The 17289-nt window shown below is 37.4% G+C and overlaps 1 protein-coding gene across 8 annotated transcripts in view; it reads right to left on the bottom strand.

Annotated features, from left to right (window-relative positions):
* ACBD6 (acyl-CoA binding domain containing 6) overlaps positions 1-17289 on the bottom strand; it is a 218921-nt gene that overhangs the window by 30094 nt on the left and 171538 nt on the right. For all 8 annotated transcript variants that reach the window (XR_009254352.1, XM_058701431.1, XM_058701433.1 and 5 more), the window contains one exon: positions 4176-4206. Coding sequence is in view for 7 of the 8 variants with exons in the window: in XM_058701431.1 (XP_058557414.1) it covers positions 4176-4206 (31 nt within the window). In the remaining variant the exon portion in view is untranslated. The remainder of the gene's footprint in view (positions 1-4175; positions 4207-17289) is intronic.

Genomic DNA, 17289 nt, shown 5'->3' with positions numbered 1-17289 from the left:
TATATATTTATGAGTGCTCTCTGTTTTTTTCATGTGGATCTGAATTATCTTTTGGGTCATTTGCTTTCAGTCTGAATATTCTGCTTTAGTATTTCTTGTCAGGTGGGTCTGCTAGCAACAAATTCAGTTTTTGTTTATCTGGGAAAGGTTTTATTCCATCTTAATCTTTGAAAGACAGCTCTGCTAGATATAGATTATAGAAACAGATTCCTTCTGTATTATATAGATATTCAAGGTCAGAACACAGTGGGATAACATATTCAGAGTGCTCAAAGAAAAACACTCAACCAGGACAAATTGTCCTACAAACCAGCCCAATCAAATCATGGCTTCTTTAAAGGTCAGTGTTTGATATTTGTTCTGACTCATGAAGGCTCCTCCCAGCTGTAGCATTCTCCCATTCTCTCTACTATTCTTGAGAGGACCCTTAGCCTTGAACTTCTCCAGGCTCTGTTGTAAATGAAGTCAGTTCCTTTGGGAAGAGATTAGGGGCTGTTTTATAGCTTTCTCTACCCCTCCCTCCACCGCGGGCAAAATCTCTGAGCCAGACTCTGGAGCTAGGAATGTGGATAACAGCAAGCTTCTCTTGAGTGATCCCCTCCCTCCCCTGCTCTAGGAGTTGGTGCTGGTGGCAGTGAGGGGATACATGGCCTTGCTGTCCTGGCATGGAACCACCACCTCTCAAGTCAGGGCAAGGGTGATCAGGGCCTCAATATTCTCAGTGCACCACATCAAAGATCCCATTTCATGATGGGATCCTGGGCAGAATAAGGGAGTCCCCATCTCTTACCTGTGCTTGCCCAGGGCTTAGTTCTTTAAAATTTATTTTCTAACTTAAAAAAAATTTTTTTTAATGTTTATTTATTTTTGAGACCGCGCACGTGCAAGTGGGGAGGGGCAGAGGGAGAGGAAGACACAGAATTCGAAGCAGGCTCCACGTTCTGAGCTGCCAGCACAGAGGTTGACTCAGGACTCCAACTCATGAACTGTGAGATTGTGACCTGAGCTGAAGTCAGACACTTAACCAACTGAGCCACCCAGGTGCCCTTACTTTCTACCTTTTTATGCTAATGTTTAAGAATGCAATTAGGAGCACCTGGGTGGCTCAGTTGGTTAAGCATCTGACTGATTTTGTCTGAGGTCACAATCTCATGGTTTGTGAGATGGAGCCCCACGTTGCGATTTTCTCTCTCTCAAAATAAATAAATAAACTTAAGAAAAAAAAGTCTAGTTCTATATTTAAAACAAAAAGAATGTAATTTAAAAAAATCTTATTTTGTATGCAGCATCTTTGCTAAAATGTACGGTTTTATTTTTTTAGGTTTATTTTTTATTTTGAAAGAGAGAGCGTGCATGCGAGTTGGGGAAGTGTAGAGAGAGAGGGAGAGAGAAAATCCCAAGCAGGCCCTGCACTGCCGGCATGGAGCCCGATGTAGGGCTCACACCCATGAACTGTGAGATCATGACCTGAGCCGAAATCAAGAGTTAGACGCCTGACTGATGAAGCTACCCAGGCACCCTGAAACTGTATTAGTTTTAATAATTTGACTATAGAGTCTCTTGAATTTCTATGTAACTACTTATATTGTTTGAGATTAATGATGACTTTGTTTCTTTTTATCCATCCCATACACTTTTTATTTCTTTTGCATTTCTTTCTGTGTAATCTAGGGTTCCAATACAATATTAAAGAAAATTAGTTTTTTTGATTAAAAAAATTTTTTTTTGCATTTATTCATTTTTGAGAGACAGAGCACAAGTGGGGGAGGGGCAGAGAGAGAGGGAGACACAGAATCCGAAGCAGGCTCCTGGCTCTGAGCTATCAGCACCCAGCCCGAGGTGGGGCTTGAACTCACAAACCACGAGATCATGACCTGAGCTGAAGTCAGATGCTCAACCAACTGTGCCACCCAGGCGCCCCAAGAAAATTAGTTTTGGTAGGCATCTTTTTCTTATTCCTGATTTTAAAGGAAATGCTTCAAATATTTCATCTTCAGTAATATTTGCACTAGGTTTATGATGTATAATTTAATCAGGGCATAGAAATTTCCTTGCATTTGTAGTTTATTAGGAATTTATCTCATGAACTATCATATTAGCTAACACTACTGAGTGCCTTCAAGGTGTCCAACATTGTCCTAAGCACTTCACATAGATTAGCCTATTACATGTTCATAATATATCTTTGAGGTTATTATTATTCCTATTTCACCATGAGTAAACAAGTACACTGAAGTTAAATAATCTGTCCAAGTTCAGGAGTAGAACTAGAATTTGAACCCAGAAGTCTGGCTTAAGAGCCTGGGGTCTTAATTACTTTTCTTTATAAGTTTCTTTATATTGCATTCTGAGTACTGAATTTTCTCAATTGCTTTTTCTGCATCTGATTTGACCAAACGGTTTTTCAACTAATTTGTTAACGTGGCAAACTACATTGATAAATGCTTGAACTGTTAAATCTTCTTTGAATTCCTAAGATAAATTCAACTTTGTCACAGCTTTAAAAAATACACTGATGAATTTAATTTGCTAATATTTCATTTAGGATTTTTACATATATGTTCAAAAGTGCGACTGACTCAAATTTTCCTTTTTTGCACTGGTTTTGGTACCCAAGTTAGGGACATGCATTTGGTGATATTTCACTCTTCATTATCAGGTTGAAAAATATAGTTAGCATTAACAGCTAGCCCAATAGTTTAGACTCCTAGACTATTCAGTGAGGTTCCTGACATCCAAGCAAATGCTAATAAGCAGTGGACAGAAATGTCCAGGGGCATCTGAGCCATTTATTATTGAATGGTGGTCCAGGATGGCCAAAAGTGGCAAAAGAGCCTAATGTATTGTCCCCAAAAGTATGAAGGGGGTTGATCCTTAATCTAGTTTAAATATTGATGGCTGTGTTTTATTCAACCATATACACAGCCAAATAGAATAAAAGTAGGAATCCTTTTAGTAAGTGCTTTATTTACAAAATATCTTTTATCTCACTGAATTTACCCAGTACTCTTTAAGAGCCATATTATTTGCATCTTACAGATTAACCTCTATTTTATAGATTAGTTAGTTAAGTGAAGATTACTTGACTAAGGTAATCAGCAGGTGAAATTAGTTACAAATTCAAATCTGTTTTTCTTTACTTCAGTTACATCAAGAAAGTATATCTTTTAGGAGAGACTGTAGCTCCTAGAGTGACAATGATTAGTATCTCACTTGTCACTGAGAGTACTGAGAATGAAAGAATGAATTTTCAAAGGTGGACTGGAGGAGGCTCCATTTCTGTTGACGGTATAGAAATGCTCTATTTACTATGAATGTTCCCACAGAATTTTAATATACCTCCAACTGTGGAGGTTATTAATCTATTTCTAAACAAAAAATTACTGTGTCTCTGCTAGTGCTAGACACTTTCCTTTTAAATTTATTTTTATTTTAAAGTATAATTAACATACAGTGTTATATTAGTTTCAGATATATAATATAATGATTCAACAATATTATATATTTCTCAGTGTTCACCAAGATTAAGCACAGTCTTAATCTTAATCCCCTTCATTCATTTCACCCACCCACCCCCACCCACCTCCCCTCTGGCAACCACCAGTTTGTTCTCTGTATTTAAGAGTCTCTTTTTTCCTTTGTTCATTTGTTTTGTTTCTTAAATTCTTAAACGAGTGAAATAATCTAGTATTTGTCTTTCTCTGACTGATTTATTTCACTTAGCATAATACCCTCTGGGTTCACCCATGTTGTTGCAAAGGGCAGGATCTCATTCTTTTTTTGTGGCTAATATTTCTGTGTGTGTGTGTGTGTGTGTGTGTGTACACACATATATATACACATACACATCACATCTTCTTTATCCATTCATCTATAGTGGACACGTGGGTTGCTTCTGTATCTTGGCTATTGTAAATAATGCTGCAGTCCACATGGGGTGCATATTTTTTAGTTAGTGCTTTTGTTTTCTTTGGGTAAGTATATAGTAGTGGAATTACTGGATCACATGGTAATTCTAGTTTTAATCTTTTGAGGAACCTCCACATTGTTTTCCACACTGGCTGTACCAACTGTCCAGGCCTTTTTCTAAGCACTACACAGGGTTGGACAAAGTTGAAATAAACAAATAAAGAAAACTTCCAAATATGGTTATTAATAAGTTAGAGACATCTTACCATAATGTAGAGCTGTTTGACCTTCATTGTCCTGTAAAAGAAACAAATAACACATTTTAGAAGTCTAAGTTATTGCAGAAGTATGGAAGTACACAAGCTATAGCAAATATATCTGATATACCAAAGTTCTAAAGGTTTATCAAATACAGTTCTTCTTGCCTCACAGTAACTTTTGGCCAAGCTCTACCTGGGAGAATAGGAGAGTGTTGAATGGTAACTTGTGTACTGAAGTAGCTACAGCAGAGTCATAGGATAACCAGATTGCAGATATTAAACCAAAGGGAACCTCTTAGAATGTGGCAGTTTGATTACCCAATTAGTGGCAAAAACCCTCTGATGCTGTGTATCATTGATCTCAGCTAGTATTATAATGTTTTTTTAAGTTTATCACCAAATATATTTGAGACATCTGTGATTTCTCAAAAGTTAGTAGCTTTTCAATCCTCTTTCAAATATTCATAAATTCTAGATTCAAATATTAGGTTTCCTAACCAGAGCAAATACCATAAAGAAATGTGATTTCAGGGGTGTCTAGATGACTCAGTTAAGCGTCTGACTCTTGATTTCGGCTCAGGTTATGATCTCACAGTTTGTGAGATTGAAACCCATGCTGGCTCGTGGAGCCTGCTTGGGATTCTCTCTCTCCAAATATATAAACTTGAAAAAATAAATAAATAAATAAATAAATAAATAAATAAATAAATAAAAAGAAATGTGATTTCAAAGCACACAAAGTCCTAGAAGTTATTAAGTTTGGAGTTCCCATAGATAACTCCAATAGTTGATTTAATTTTTTTATTCTTTTAAAACCAAGATATTCTAACTATATATACTAATTTTAGCACAGGTAAGTGCTTTTTAGCAACACTGCCTTTTTTTTTAACGTTTATTTTTGAGAGAGAGTGCGTGCGTGCTTATGGGTGGGGAAGAGGCAGAGAAAAAGGGAGACAGAATCCCAAGCAGGCTCCATGCCATCAGTACAGAGCCCAATATGGGACTCGAACCCTGGAACCATGAGAGCATGACTTGAGCCAAAGTCAAGAGCCAGATGCTCAACTGACTGAGCCATCCAGGCACCCCAGCAATACAATACTGCCTCTTATTAAGTTGAGAGTAGGTGATGATATTAATGAACAAATAAATCAGGATTAAGTACAAGTGAAAGCAGAATTTAGTAATTAATTTGATATTGACTTAGTAATATGCATGGCCCTATTGTGCCCTGATAATTAATAATAAATGCTTAGGGGCACCTGGGTGGCTGAGTTGGTTACGTGTCTGCTCAGGTCATGATCTCACGGTTCGCTAGTTCAAGCCCTACATCATGCTGGAGAGGAGCCTGCTTAGGATTCTCTCTCTCCCTCACTCTCTGCCCCTCCCCTGCTTGCTTGCATTCTTTCTCTCTCTCTCAAAAGTGAAAAAATACAATAAAATTTAAAAAAAGCTTAATTGTTGTGAATAACTGGGAGAGGGTGATATTATGACCTAATCAACTATTCTAGGGTACATCGTATCTACCTTTCCCACTTCTTAAAAGTTGAATGTGGGGATTGATTCCCAGAACTTTTTGGCTATGGTTCTATTTAATCCCCTAGGAAGGAAAGCAAAAAGCTGTCACAGGAAAGTTCTTTACTGGTTCAGATAAATAGTGAGAAAGTCACTCCTTAAGGGCTTTTTAACACCTAGAGGAGGTTTACAGGGGTGACTTCTGGTGGGAGTAGGGAGACAACTTTAAGGCAATATAGTTCAAAAACATTTTTTTTCTTAAGTTTATTTTTGAGAGAGATAGAGAGTGCAGGGAAGTGGCAAAGAGAGAGGGAGACAAAGAATCCGAAGCAGGCTCCAGGCTCTGAGTTGTCAGCACAGAGCCTGACGTGGGGTTGAACCCACGAACTGTGAGATCATGACCTGAGCCGAAGTGGGACGCTTAAGCCCCCAGGTGCCCTGCAATATAGTTTAATTAAACAGTTTTCCTACCAGAGAATGGGAATTCTTGTTGGATTTGGGAGTGAGGTGTGAGAAGTGAGTGGAGATATGAAAGAAGTAATTTTGAGGGCCCCTGGGAGTAGGGTAGACTTGGCTGAAGTGTAACAGTGGATGCTCATTGAGCAACATAAGGATAATAAATTCTAAGGGAATGATGGAAAGCACCACTAAGAAGTCAGGGAGATAACAGAACATTTTTGCCTCCTTAAAAAATTTTTTTAATTGAAGTATAGCTGACACAATTATATTAGTCGCATGTATACTACACAGTGATTCAACAATTATATACATTACAAAATGCCTACTTCTTTCCTGTCTTTTCCAATATAGCCCCTACCTTGCTCCCTGCTCCCCTTTGCCTTGCCCTGCTCTTGAGGTTAAGGACAGGTAAGGGAAGAGAGCGAAGGCAGCTACAGTTAACAGGTTCCAATCCAAGTGATGCTGATGGGTGATCAGCATGACAATGGGAAGTTGTGCTCCAGAGTTTTCTGAATTGCCTGGCTACCACCACAGGAATTTAGAAAGAACTGAACTGCCCATTACAGCTTTAGACTCACATCTACTTTGCCCACTTCCAGTGTTAATCAGTAAAAGACTGTGTGTGTGTTTTTACGCATTCACACGCATGCATGTGATGAGTTTATACATTCGTTTATTCATTTATGGTTTAAATGTCCAGTAATAGAAAAACAATTTCAGAAAGGGCTTAATCTATTATAATTTTGGACTTATGCATCCATCAAGCAAGGTTATTATTTTCCACAATTATCTATCTTTAGAAAGTGTAGTTCTCTTGCTATTTGTGCATAACTTTCTTATTTAATCACCCTATTCATATATATTAAAGGCTAGTTTCTTTTAATTTCTAATTGGTTATCTTCACTAGGGAGGTGGAAACCATTTCTTTTAATCACTTTTACCAATGAATACTAAATGTGTATCTTCAGCCCAATTTCCAGTTAATTAATTAAAAATATTTATCGAGCTCCTACTATGTCCCAGTCACTGTTCTAGGGACTAGAAACACGGAGACAAGCAAGACAGACAAGGTCCTTCATGTTATAAATCTTATATTCTACTGCCAGGAAAACTAATAAGCAAGTAAGTATATTTAATAATAGGCAGAGATAAGTGCTCTGAAAAGATAAAGCAGAATAAGAATCTAGAGTGATGTGGGGTGCTGTTTTAGATAGAGAGGACAAAAAAAGGCTCTATGAAAAGGTATGTTTACACAAAGAACTGGGGAAGATGCGAGGTCAACCCAAGCTAAACAAACCATAGCACCCATCATCCTCCTGGTCTGAAAAGCTAAGCCAAACCTATCCTATTTTTTCTCTCAGGATTTTAAAATATGGAACTAGGGGATGGAAGTATGTGTATAGAGAAGGTCCTTTCCTCTCCAAGCAAAAGAAAATGGTGTAGTGAAATGAGACAGACACAAAAGGACAAATACTGTATTATTTCATTTACACGAAGTACTCAGAGTAGCCAAATTCAATGAGACAGAAAAACAGAATTGTGGACACCAGGGGCTCAGGGAAGGAAGGAATGAGGAGTTATTGTTTAATGGGTACAGAGTTTCAATCTGGGATGGTGAAAAAGTTCTGGAGGTGGATGGTGGTGGTGGTTGCAGACAGTGTGAATGTGCTTAATGCCACTGAACTGTACACTTAAAAATGGTTATAACAGTTAATTTTATGTTATATTTTACCAAAATATAAATAAAAGAAAGTTTTAAAGAAGCAACAGCAGAAGGTGTGAACCCAAACTGCAAGTGGCGACATTCTTCACTTCTTGGAGAAAACTTCTTCAGTAGGAAAAAGTGAGTAAGTATTCACAGAGAGAAGTAGTGGTCAGAGATGGAGAGAAAATGAGTCTCTGAAATTCTGTTTCTTAGCTGTGTGTGTTTGGGCCCTTAGAGAATTACCTTGCTTTTTTTTTTTTTTTTTTTTTTTAAAAGCTCTGCTCTGCATTCAGAGGGATGCTTATTATATTTTTTGCTGCACTGCTGGGTGTTTTACAGTGGGAAAAATTTTCAGATTATTTAGTCTGGAATCTGGGGGAAAAGGAAATCCCTTAACCTTTAAGACTCAGTTCACTTTCTTCAGGAAACCTCCTCAACTCCTCTTTTTCTACCACTGGGCAGATCATACACACTTACCTGTCTCTTCCACTAAGACTGTAAACTTCTTGCAGACAAGTACTATGTCTTTTACCCAGTGCCCATCACAGTATCTTGCATATAGTGCATGCTCAATAAATGTTCTTGAAATGGGGGAATGAATACATTCCCCCATTTCTTGCATCAGTGTTTTATGGTTTTCACAGTATAAGTCTTTCACCTCATAAGGTTAAGTTTATTACTAGGTATTTTTATTCTTTTTGGTACAATTATAAATGGGATTGTTTTCTTAATTTCTCTTTCTGTTACTTCATTACTGTTACTTCTTTCCTCATTGGTTTATTCTTTAATTTCTTGATGTACCTTTTTTCTTTTACCTGAATTAAAAACAAATGTTCCCACATAATTCCTATAGTATGGAATATAATACCAGATAAAGTAATGTAATGAGGGACTAAACAATGATGAACAGGAGACTGAGTTTATAGTTAACTAAGGGCTAAATGATTACTATATTCAGTTTGACTTCCAGATTCCTTTTCTTCTATAGGGTCACACAACAAACTGGTCCCTCATGAATTTACACAGATTATTTCTCTCCCCACATGTATTCTGCACTTATCCTTTCTTACTTTGTTTTAATCACGTCTCCATTTTATTAGTAATTATTGCTTTAAGAACTTAGTTTTCTTCTATCTCCAGACTGGGCACTCTATCAAATATAAGAAATAGATTTAATTTTACCAAATGAAGTATTGATGAAAATATTAAATATTTTGCTTAGAACTGATATATAGGAAACTTTATTTTATCCCTTTAACATTAAACCACTGATAACATTACTATTTCCTGTGCATAAAACTCTGTGGCCAAGTCCTGAGTTTTTCCCTACTGCTAGAAGCATTTTATCAAACTCATATGAATCAAGAGCCATATTTCTAAGTCAAGATACACATATTTTATAGCTAACATCATATTCAATGGTGAAAAACTGAGAATTTTTCTTCTAAGATCAGGAATAAGACAAGGATGTGCACTCCCACCATGTTATTCAACTTAATACTAGAAGTCCTAGCTGTAGCAATGAGGCAATAAAAAGAAATAAAAGGCATCCAAATTGGTAAGGAAGAAGTGAAGCTGTCACTATTTGCAAATGACATAACACTATATATAGAAAACCCTAAAGACTCCACCAAAAACGATTAGAACTGATAAATGAATTCAGTAAAGTTGCAGGATATAAAATTAATATACACAAACCTGTTACATTTCTATACAATAGTAATGAAGTAACAGAAAGAGAAATTAAGAAAACAATCCCATTTATAATTGTACCAAAAAGAATAAAAATACCTAGTAATAAACTTAACCTTATGAGGTGAAAGACTTATACTGTGAAAACCATAAAACACTGATGCAAGAAATTGAAGATGACATGAACAGAAAGATATTCCATGGTTCATGGATTAAAAGAACCAATATTGTTAAAATGTCCATCCTACCCAAAGAAATCTACAGATTCAATGCAATCCTTACCAAAATACCGACAGCATTTTTCACAGAATGAGAACAAATCATCCTAAAATTTGTATGAAACCACAAAAGAGCCTCAAGAGCCAAGGTAATCTTGGGAAAGAAGAACAAAGCTGGAGGTATCACAATCCCAGATTTCAACATATACTGCAAAGCTGTAGGAATCAAAACAGTATGATACTGGTACAAAAACTTGACACATAGATCAGCAGAATAGAATAGAGAGCCCAGACACAAACCAATGCTTATATCGTCAATTAATCTACAACAAAGGAGACAAGAATATGCAATGGGGACAAGACGGTCTTTTTTTAAAAAAATTTTTATTACATGTATTTATTTTTGAGAGACATAGTGAGACAAAGTGAGAGTGGGGGAGAGGAAGAGAGAGAGGGAGACACAGAATCTGAAACAGGCTCTAGGCTCTGAGCTCTCAGCACACAGCCCGATGCGGGGCTTGAACCCACAAACCGTGAGATCGTGACCAGAGCCAAAGTCGGACGCCTAACCGACTGAGCCACCCAGGAGCCCTGGAAAAAGACAGTCTTTAACAAATGGTGCTGGGAAAACTGGACAGCTACATGCAAAAGAATGTAAGTGGACCACACAAAAATAAACTCAAAATGGGTTAAAGACCTAAGTGTGAGACCTGAAACCATAAAACTAGAAGAAAACACAGGCAGTAATTTCTCTGACATCAGCCTTAGTGACATTTTTCTAGATTTGTCTCTTCAAGTAAGGGAAACAAGGGCAAAAATAAACTATTGGGACTACATCAAAATAAAAAGCTTCTGCACGGCAAAGGAAACCATCAACAAAATCAAGTGGCAACCTACTGAATAGGAGAAAATATTGCAAATGGTACATTCAATAAGGGGTTACTATCCAAAATATAAAGTTATGAAATGAGTAAGACAGAAATAAAAGGCATAGCATGGGGAATATAGTCAATGACATCGTTGTAGCATTGTAGGTGACTGACAGATGGTAGCTATGCTTGTGGGGAGCACAGCGTAACATACAGAGAAGCTGGATCACTAGGTTGTATACCTGAAACTAACGTAACATTGTGCATCAATTATACTAAAAACAACAACAACAAAAACAAAGAAAAACAAACCTTTGTTGGAAAATAAGAGTGGTATTTTTTTTTAAAAAAGAACTTCTATAACTCTATCCCCCTCAAATAATCTGATTAAAATGGGTAGAGGACTTGATTAGACATTTTCCCAAAGACATTAAGATAGCCAACAGACACATGAAAAGATGCTCAACATCACTCATCATCAGGAAAATGCAAATCAAAACCATAAGAGATCATCTTACACCTGTCAGAATGGCTAGAATCAAAAAGACAAGAAATAACAAGTGTTGATAAGGATGTGGAGAAAAAGGAACCCTCATGCACTGTTGGTGGGAATGTAAATTGGTGCAGCCACTGTGGAAACCAGTATAGAGCTTCCTCAAAAAATTAAAAATAGAAATACCATATGATCCAGTAATACCACTTTTGGGTATTTAGCCAAAGAAAATGAAAACACTAATTTGAAAAGATATATGCACCTTTATGTTTATGGCAACATTCATAGAAGCCAAGATAGGGAAGCAACTCATGTATCCACTGATAGATAATGAAGATGTGGTATATACATACATACATACATACATAGGGAATATTACTCAGCCATAAAAAAGAATGAGATCTTGCCATTTGTGACAACATGGATAACAACAAAATACCAGAGGGTTTTATGCTAAGTGAAATAAGTCAGGGAAAGACAAATACAGTATGATTTCACTTACATGTGGAATCTAAAAAACAAAACAACGAGCAAGCAAAGAAAGAAACAAAAAACCACTCTTAAATACAGAGAACTAATGGTTGCGAGAGGGGAGACGGGTGGGGAACAGGTGAAATAGATAAAGAAGATTAAGGGGTACAAATTTGAAGTTATGAAATAAGTAAGTCATGGAGATGTAAAATACAGCATAGTGAATAGAGTCGTTAAAAAAAAAAGATATAAATTTGCAGTCATGGAAATACCATGCTTCCTAAATGTTCTCTGTGAGCAGAAAATTTTCCTATTACTGGATTTCTATTTTTGTGACCATAGTGATATTGATACACACAATTTGGAATTTTGAAAATGTATTTTATGATTATTTTTCTAAGAATTTTCTAGAAACATGAATTAAACCTTCATTTGAAGACTTTTTCATTTGGGAAAAAAAGTAGGTATAGTAATACCTCATTTAACTGGTGTCTTTAAGAGAGTGAAATATCTGTCAGTGGGTTTTTTTTTTTTTCACATTCTTGAAAGTTTATTTTCTTTTTTTTTATTTATTATTATTTTTTAAATTTATTTATTTATTTATTTTTTAATATATGAAATTTACTGTCAAATTGGTTTCCATACAACACCCAGTGCTCATCCCAAAAGGTGCCCTCCTCAATACCCATCACCCACCCTGCCCTCCCTCCCACCCCCCATCAACCCTCAGTTTGTTCTCAGTTTTTAACAGTCTCTTATGCTTTGGCTCTCTTGTCAGTGGGTTTTTTGAATAATTGGAATATTATCCTTTGAGCATACAAACGTTAAAAACACCACCCAAAAACACTCTACAGTATTTTACTGCTCCTTATCACTCTGCATGGAGAACATGGGAGATAATTTAACCTTCTCTTGAATCAGTTATCATCATAAATGGATTTTGGCCCTCAATGTCTGGCAGCAAGTAAACATCCGGGAATATGAGTAAACAAAAACATCACTTTTTCCATTTTTTAAAAACAATGAAGTATAGTTGATATACGATATTATACAGTCAGATGTACAAATAGTGATTCGACATGTATATATATTATGAAATGTTCACCACAAATAAAGTGTAGTCACCACATACTATTACAATATTATTGACTATTCTCTATGCTGTACTTCTTTATTTTAAAACCAGACTTCTTTATTTTAAAACCAGAAGTTTGTACCTCTTAATCCCCTTTACTTATTTCACCCATTCTCCCTACCTCCCTCTCCTCTGGCAACCATCAGCTTGTTCTCTGTATGTATGCATCCATTTGTTTTGTTTCTTCACTTTTTTTTTTTTTTTCAGATTCCACATTTGAGTGAAACATATGGTATTTATCTTTTTCTGACTTATTTCACTTAGCATAATGTCCTCTAGGTCCATCCATGTTGCAAATGCCAGGATTTCCTTGTTTCTTGTGGTTGAATATTCCATTGCACATACACACCACATTTTCTTTATCCATTCATGTATCGACGGACACTTAGGTTGTTTCCCTATCACAGCTGTTGTAAATAATGCTGTAATAAACACAAGGTTTATTACATTATTATTATTATTGTAAATAACGCTGCAATAAACACAGGGGTGCATATATCTTTTCAAATTAGTGAGAAAACATCATTTATTATACATGCTATAATATAAATAACACCTTCATAGGACATCAAAGTACAGAAAGCTATTTGGCCTTCCATTAAATAATCCCAGACTTTTGCTTTTTGCTGATTTTGATTTTAGTCTTTTTTCATAGCTTTTCCTCAGTCACAGGGTTATCAAATATCCTTTGTTAGTGACAATGTGCCTAAACTCCTAACATTTGCTACTTCTGCTAAGGGCTGGTAATCAGATACGTTAATTTAAGTTCCTCAAGTTGTATCTAAAAATCAGGAAGTGGTTTCCGAGTGATGGCCTGGTGATGGTCTTACATGATAGGTTGTAAGCTTTGTCAAAGATCAGTATATTTCATTTTATCTTGAGTTTTGGGCCATATTCTCTTGGTCAGTGATTTTCATTGTATATTTTTTACACTCTGGAAGCTTTTGTCCAAAGGGAATCTGAAATGGCAAGTGACTGAGGTGAACAGAAAAGCAGCACTGCTTCGGCCGAGAAGGGGACCAACCTGGAGCCCTGAACACCTTCTACTCTCGCCACTCCCCCAGAAGCCAGCATCATCACCAGAGGGGGCTCCCACAGTGAGGCTTAAAAATCACTTTCTAGAGACTGGAGGAGGATGGGTAACAAGCCTCTGGAGAAGTTAGACGTCACTGTTTCACTTGCTCTTCTCTGACACTCACCTAATCCTCTACAAAACAGTGGGCATGACAAGAAAATGGCTGAAAGGAGAACAGCCAAAGGCCGCGCTTACTGACTACTCATCCTTTGTAAGGCAACTGAGCAGACTCACATCTGCACAAATGTTCTCAAGAACATTTTGTTTTGTTTTCGGAGCTGAAGCTGAGATACTGCACGGACTTCACCGTGTTAGGAAAACTGTGACAGACAAGGACTGGGGTAAAAAAGGCACAGTGTGAGTGAGCAGGGAAACTAAAGAGCCGATAACACACCTGCCGTGCCCACAAGGTTGTCCTCGTGGGTTCACCTCAGACTCAGATTCATAAAACCACCAATGAGCACACTTGGTATCAGTTTATTCAGAAGGATTTCAGACAGAACCCACTCAGAACTTGCCATAAGGTCAGGTCAGACTAGAGTCCTTGCAGTGATTCATGGGACAGCTCGCTCAGCCATCTAGGAGCTATTGTTTCTCGAGGAGACACAGCTCAGGTGAGAGGAGAAGAAATCCATATTACTGGATGTGGATCTATCTTGACTTGGAAGCCTTGCTGTTTTATAGGAGCCACCGTACCTTGTAACAAGTTTCTAGGGTCCCATGATGGATATTCCAATTATGAGAAACTCAGGACAGTCTGAAGGGCAGTGCCCCCACCAAATATTTATCATTCCTTTGCAGTCCCTCCCGGTCCAGATGCAATTTATCAAGCAGGGGGTTATTTTTATACGTGATGCTGCCTAGTAATATAATTGACATCTTTTTTTTAACTGATATATCATTTTATTTTATTTTTTTAATATGAAATTTATTGTCAAATTGGTTTCCATACAACACCCAGTGCTCATGTCAACAGATGCCCTCCTCAATGCCCATCACCCACACTTCCCTCCTTCCCACCCCCCATCAATCCTCAGTTTATTCTGTTTTTAAGAGTCTTCTTACGGTTTGCCTCCTTCCCTAACTTTTTTTTTCCCCTTCCCCTCCCCCATGGTCTTCTGTTAAGTTTCTCAGGATCCACATAAGAGTGAAAACGTAAGGTATCTGTCTTTCTCTGTATGACTTATTTCACTTAGTGTAACACTCTCCAGTTCTATCCACGTTGCTACAAAAGGCCAGATTTCATTCTTTCTCATCGCCACATAGTATTCCATTGTGTATATAAACCACAATTTCTTTATCCATTCATCAGTTGATGGACATTTAGGCTCTTTCCATAATTTGGCTATTGTTGAGAGTGCTGCTATAAACACTGGGGTACAAGTGCCCCTGTGCATCAGCACTCCTGTACCCCTTGGGTAAATTCCTAGCAGTGCTATTGCTGGGTCACAGGGTAGATCTATTTTTAATTTTTTTGAGGAACCTCCATGCTGTTTTCCAGAGCAGCTGCACCAGTTTGCATTCCCACCAACAGTGCAAGAGGGTTCCTGTTTCTCCACATCCTCTCCAGCATCTATAGTTTCCTGATTTGTTCATTTTGGCCACTCTGACTGGCGTGAGGTGATATCTGAGTGTGGTTTTGATTTGTATTTCCCTGATGAGGAGCAACATTGAGCATCTTTTCATGTGCCTGTTGGCCATCTGGATGTCTTCTTTAGAGAAGTGTCTATTCATGTTTTCTGCCCATTTCTTCACTGGATTATTTGTTTTTCAGGTGTGGAGTTTGGTGAGTTCTTTATAGATTTTGGATACTAGCGCTTTGTCTGATATGTCATTTGCAAATATCTTTTCCCATTCTGTTGGCTGCCTTATAATTGACATCTTTAACCTCACCAGGTTACTAGGGAACTTAGACATTCTTACCTAAGGCCAGCTTTTCATACAGCAGGGGAAACTGTAGTAGAAATTATCATATGGTATTAAACATATATCCAGAATGCCCATCAAGAAATTTAATTTGAAATACTTTTTGGATCTCAAAGGACTTTGCCAACTCTTAATTATGTCACTTTGATCATTAGAGCTTCTTTCAGGGCATGTGTTTTCTCTTCCTATTTTTATTTTCCTTTTGCCTAAATTCTTCGACTACCTAGGTGAACTGGGCTACAATATTGCATTTTACTATATCTGATTGTTTAAATCAGGATGGCTTGATAGAATAATACTAAATAATGCTAAAACAGTACTAATAACACTAAATAAGGTCTGTATGGAAGAAAAAATGCATGAGCATACTCAAGAAAATGGCGGCCTAGCAATTCCACTTCTGGAAATGTATCCCTTAAGAAACATGGTCCCATCCTCAAGTGTTCATGTTAATAAATGGCGTGTCATTTGGGTGTACTATTCATCTAGCTTCCCAAGCCAGGAATGGGAGTTCCGCCCCTGACTTCTCTTTTCCTCATCCTCTAGATCTAATCAACCAGCAGCCCATTCTGGTTCTACTTCCAAAATAGACACCTTCATTTCTCTTCGTCCTCATTGCCTCCCCCTATTACGCAACATAATGTTAAAATCCTAACTCCCATTACCTCAGACTGTGACCTTATTTGGAAAAAGACAGGAGTTATGCATCTATAAAGCAAGGAATCCCAAGGGCTGCCAGCAAACACTAGAAGCTCGGAGAGGCATGGTGAGGTTCTCCCCTACTGGTTTCAGAAGAAAAATGACCCTACTAACAATAAATACCTTTTTTTTTAAGCAACCTAGTATGTAGCACTTTGTTACGGCAGTTCTACAAACTAATACTCCACACCTCAGTACAACCCTTCATCACTGCTTACTTGGACTGATGCAATGCCTTTACATATGTGTCCCCACCCCTCCCACTGCTGGCCCACTCCAGTGTATTCTTTTTTTTTTTTTTTTTAATTTTTTTTTTTTTAACGTTTATTCATTTTTGAGACAGAGAGAGACAGAGCATGAACGGGGGAGGGGCAGAGAGAGGGAGACACAGAATCGGAAGCAGGCTCCAGGCTCTGAGCCATCAGCCCAGAGCCCGACGCGGGGCTCAAACTCACGGACCGCGAGATCGTGACCTGAGCTGAAGTCGGACGCTTAACCGACTGAGCCACCCAGGCGCCCCCAGTGTATTCTTTACATAGCAGTGAGTGAACTCTTCAAAAGTTAAATTAGATCACATCACTACCTTGGCTTAATATCCTTCAATGGCTTTCCATCACTCTTAGAATAAAGTACAAAAAGCACTCTTACCATAACTTAGGACAGCAGATCTTAAACTTTTTGGTCTGAAGGCCCTTGTATAGTAAGTCTTCAAAATTACTGAGGGCCTTAAAGAGCTTTTGTTTAGGTGGTTTATATCTATCAATATTTACCATATTAGAAACTAAAGTTGAGAAATTTAAAAATCATTACCTGTTATAATAAGTAACTCAATTTTTTAAATGCAAATACATTTTCCAAAAGAAAGG

The sequence above is a fragment of the Neofelis nebulosa genome, chromosome 15 (genome assembly GCF_028018385.1).
Source record: "Neofelis nebulosa isolate mNeoNeb1 chromosome 15, mNeoNeb1.pri, whole genome shotgun sequence".
Lineage (NCBI taxonomy): Eukaryota > Metazoa > Chordata > Mammalia > Carnivora > Felidae > Neofelis > Neofelis nebulosa.
This window is presented reverse-complemented; position numbering and strand designations above follow the sequence as displayed.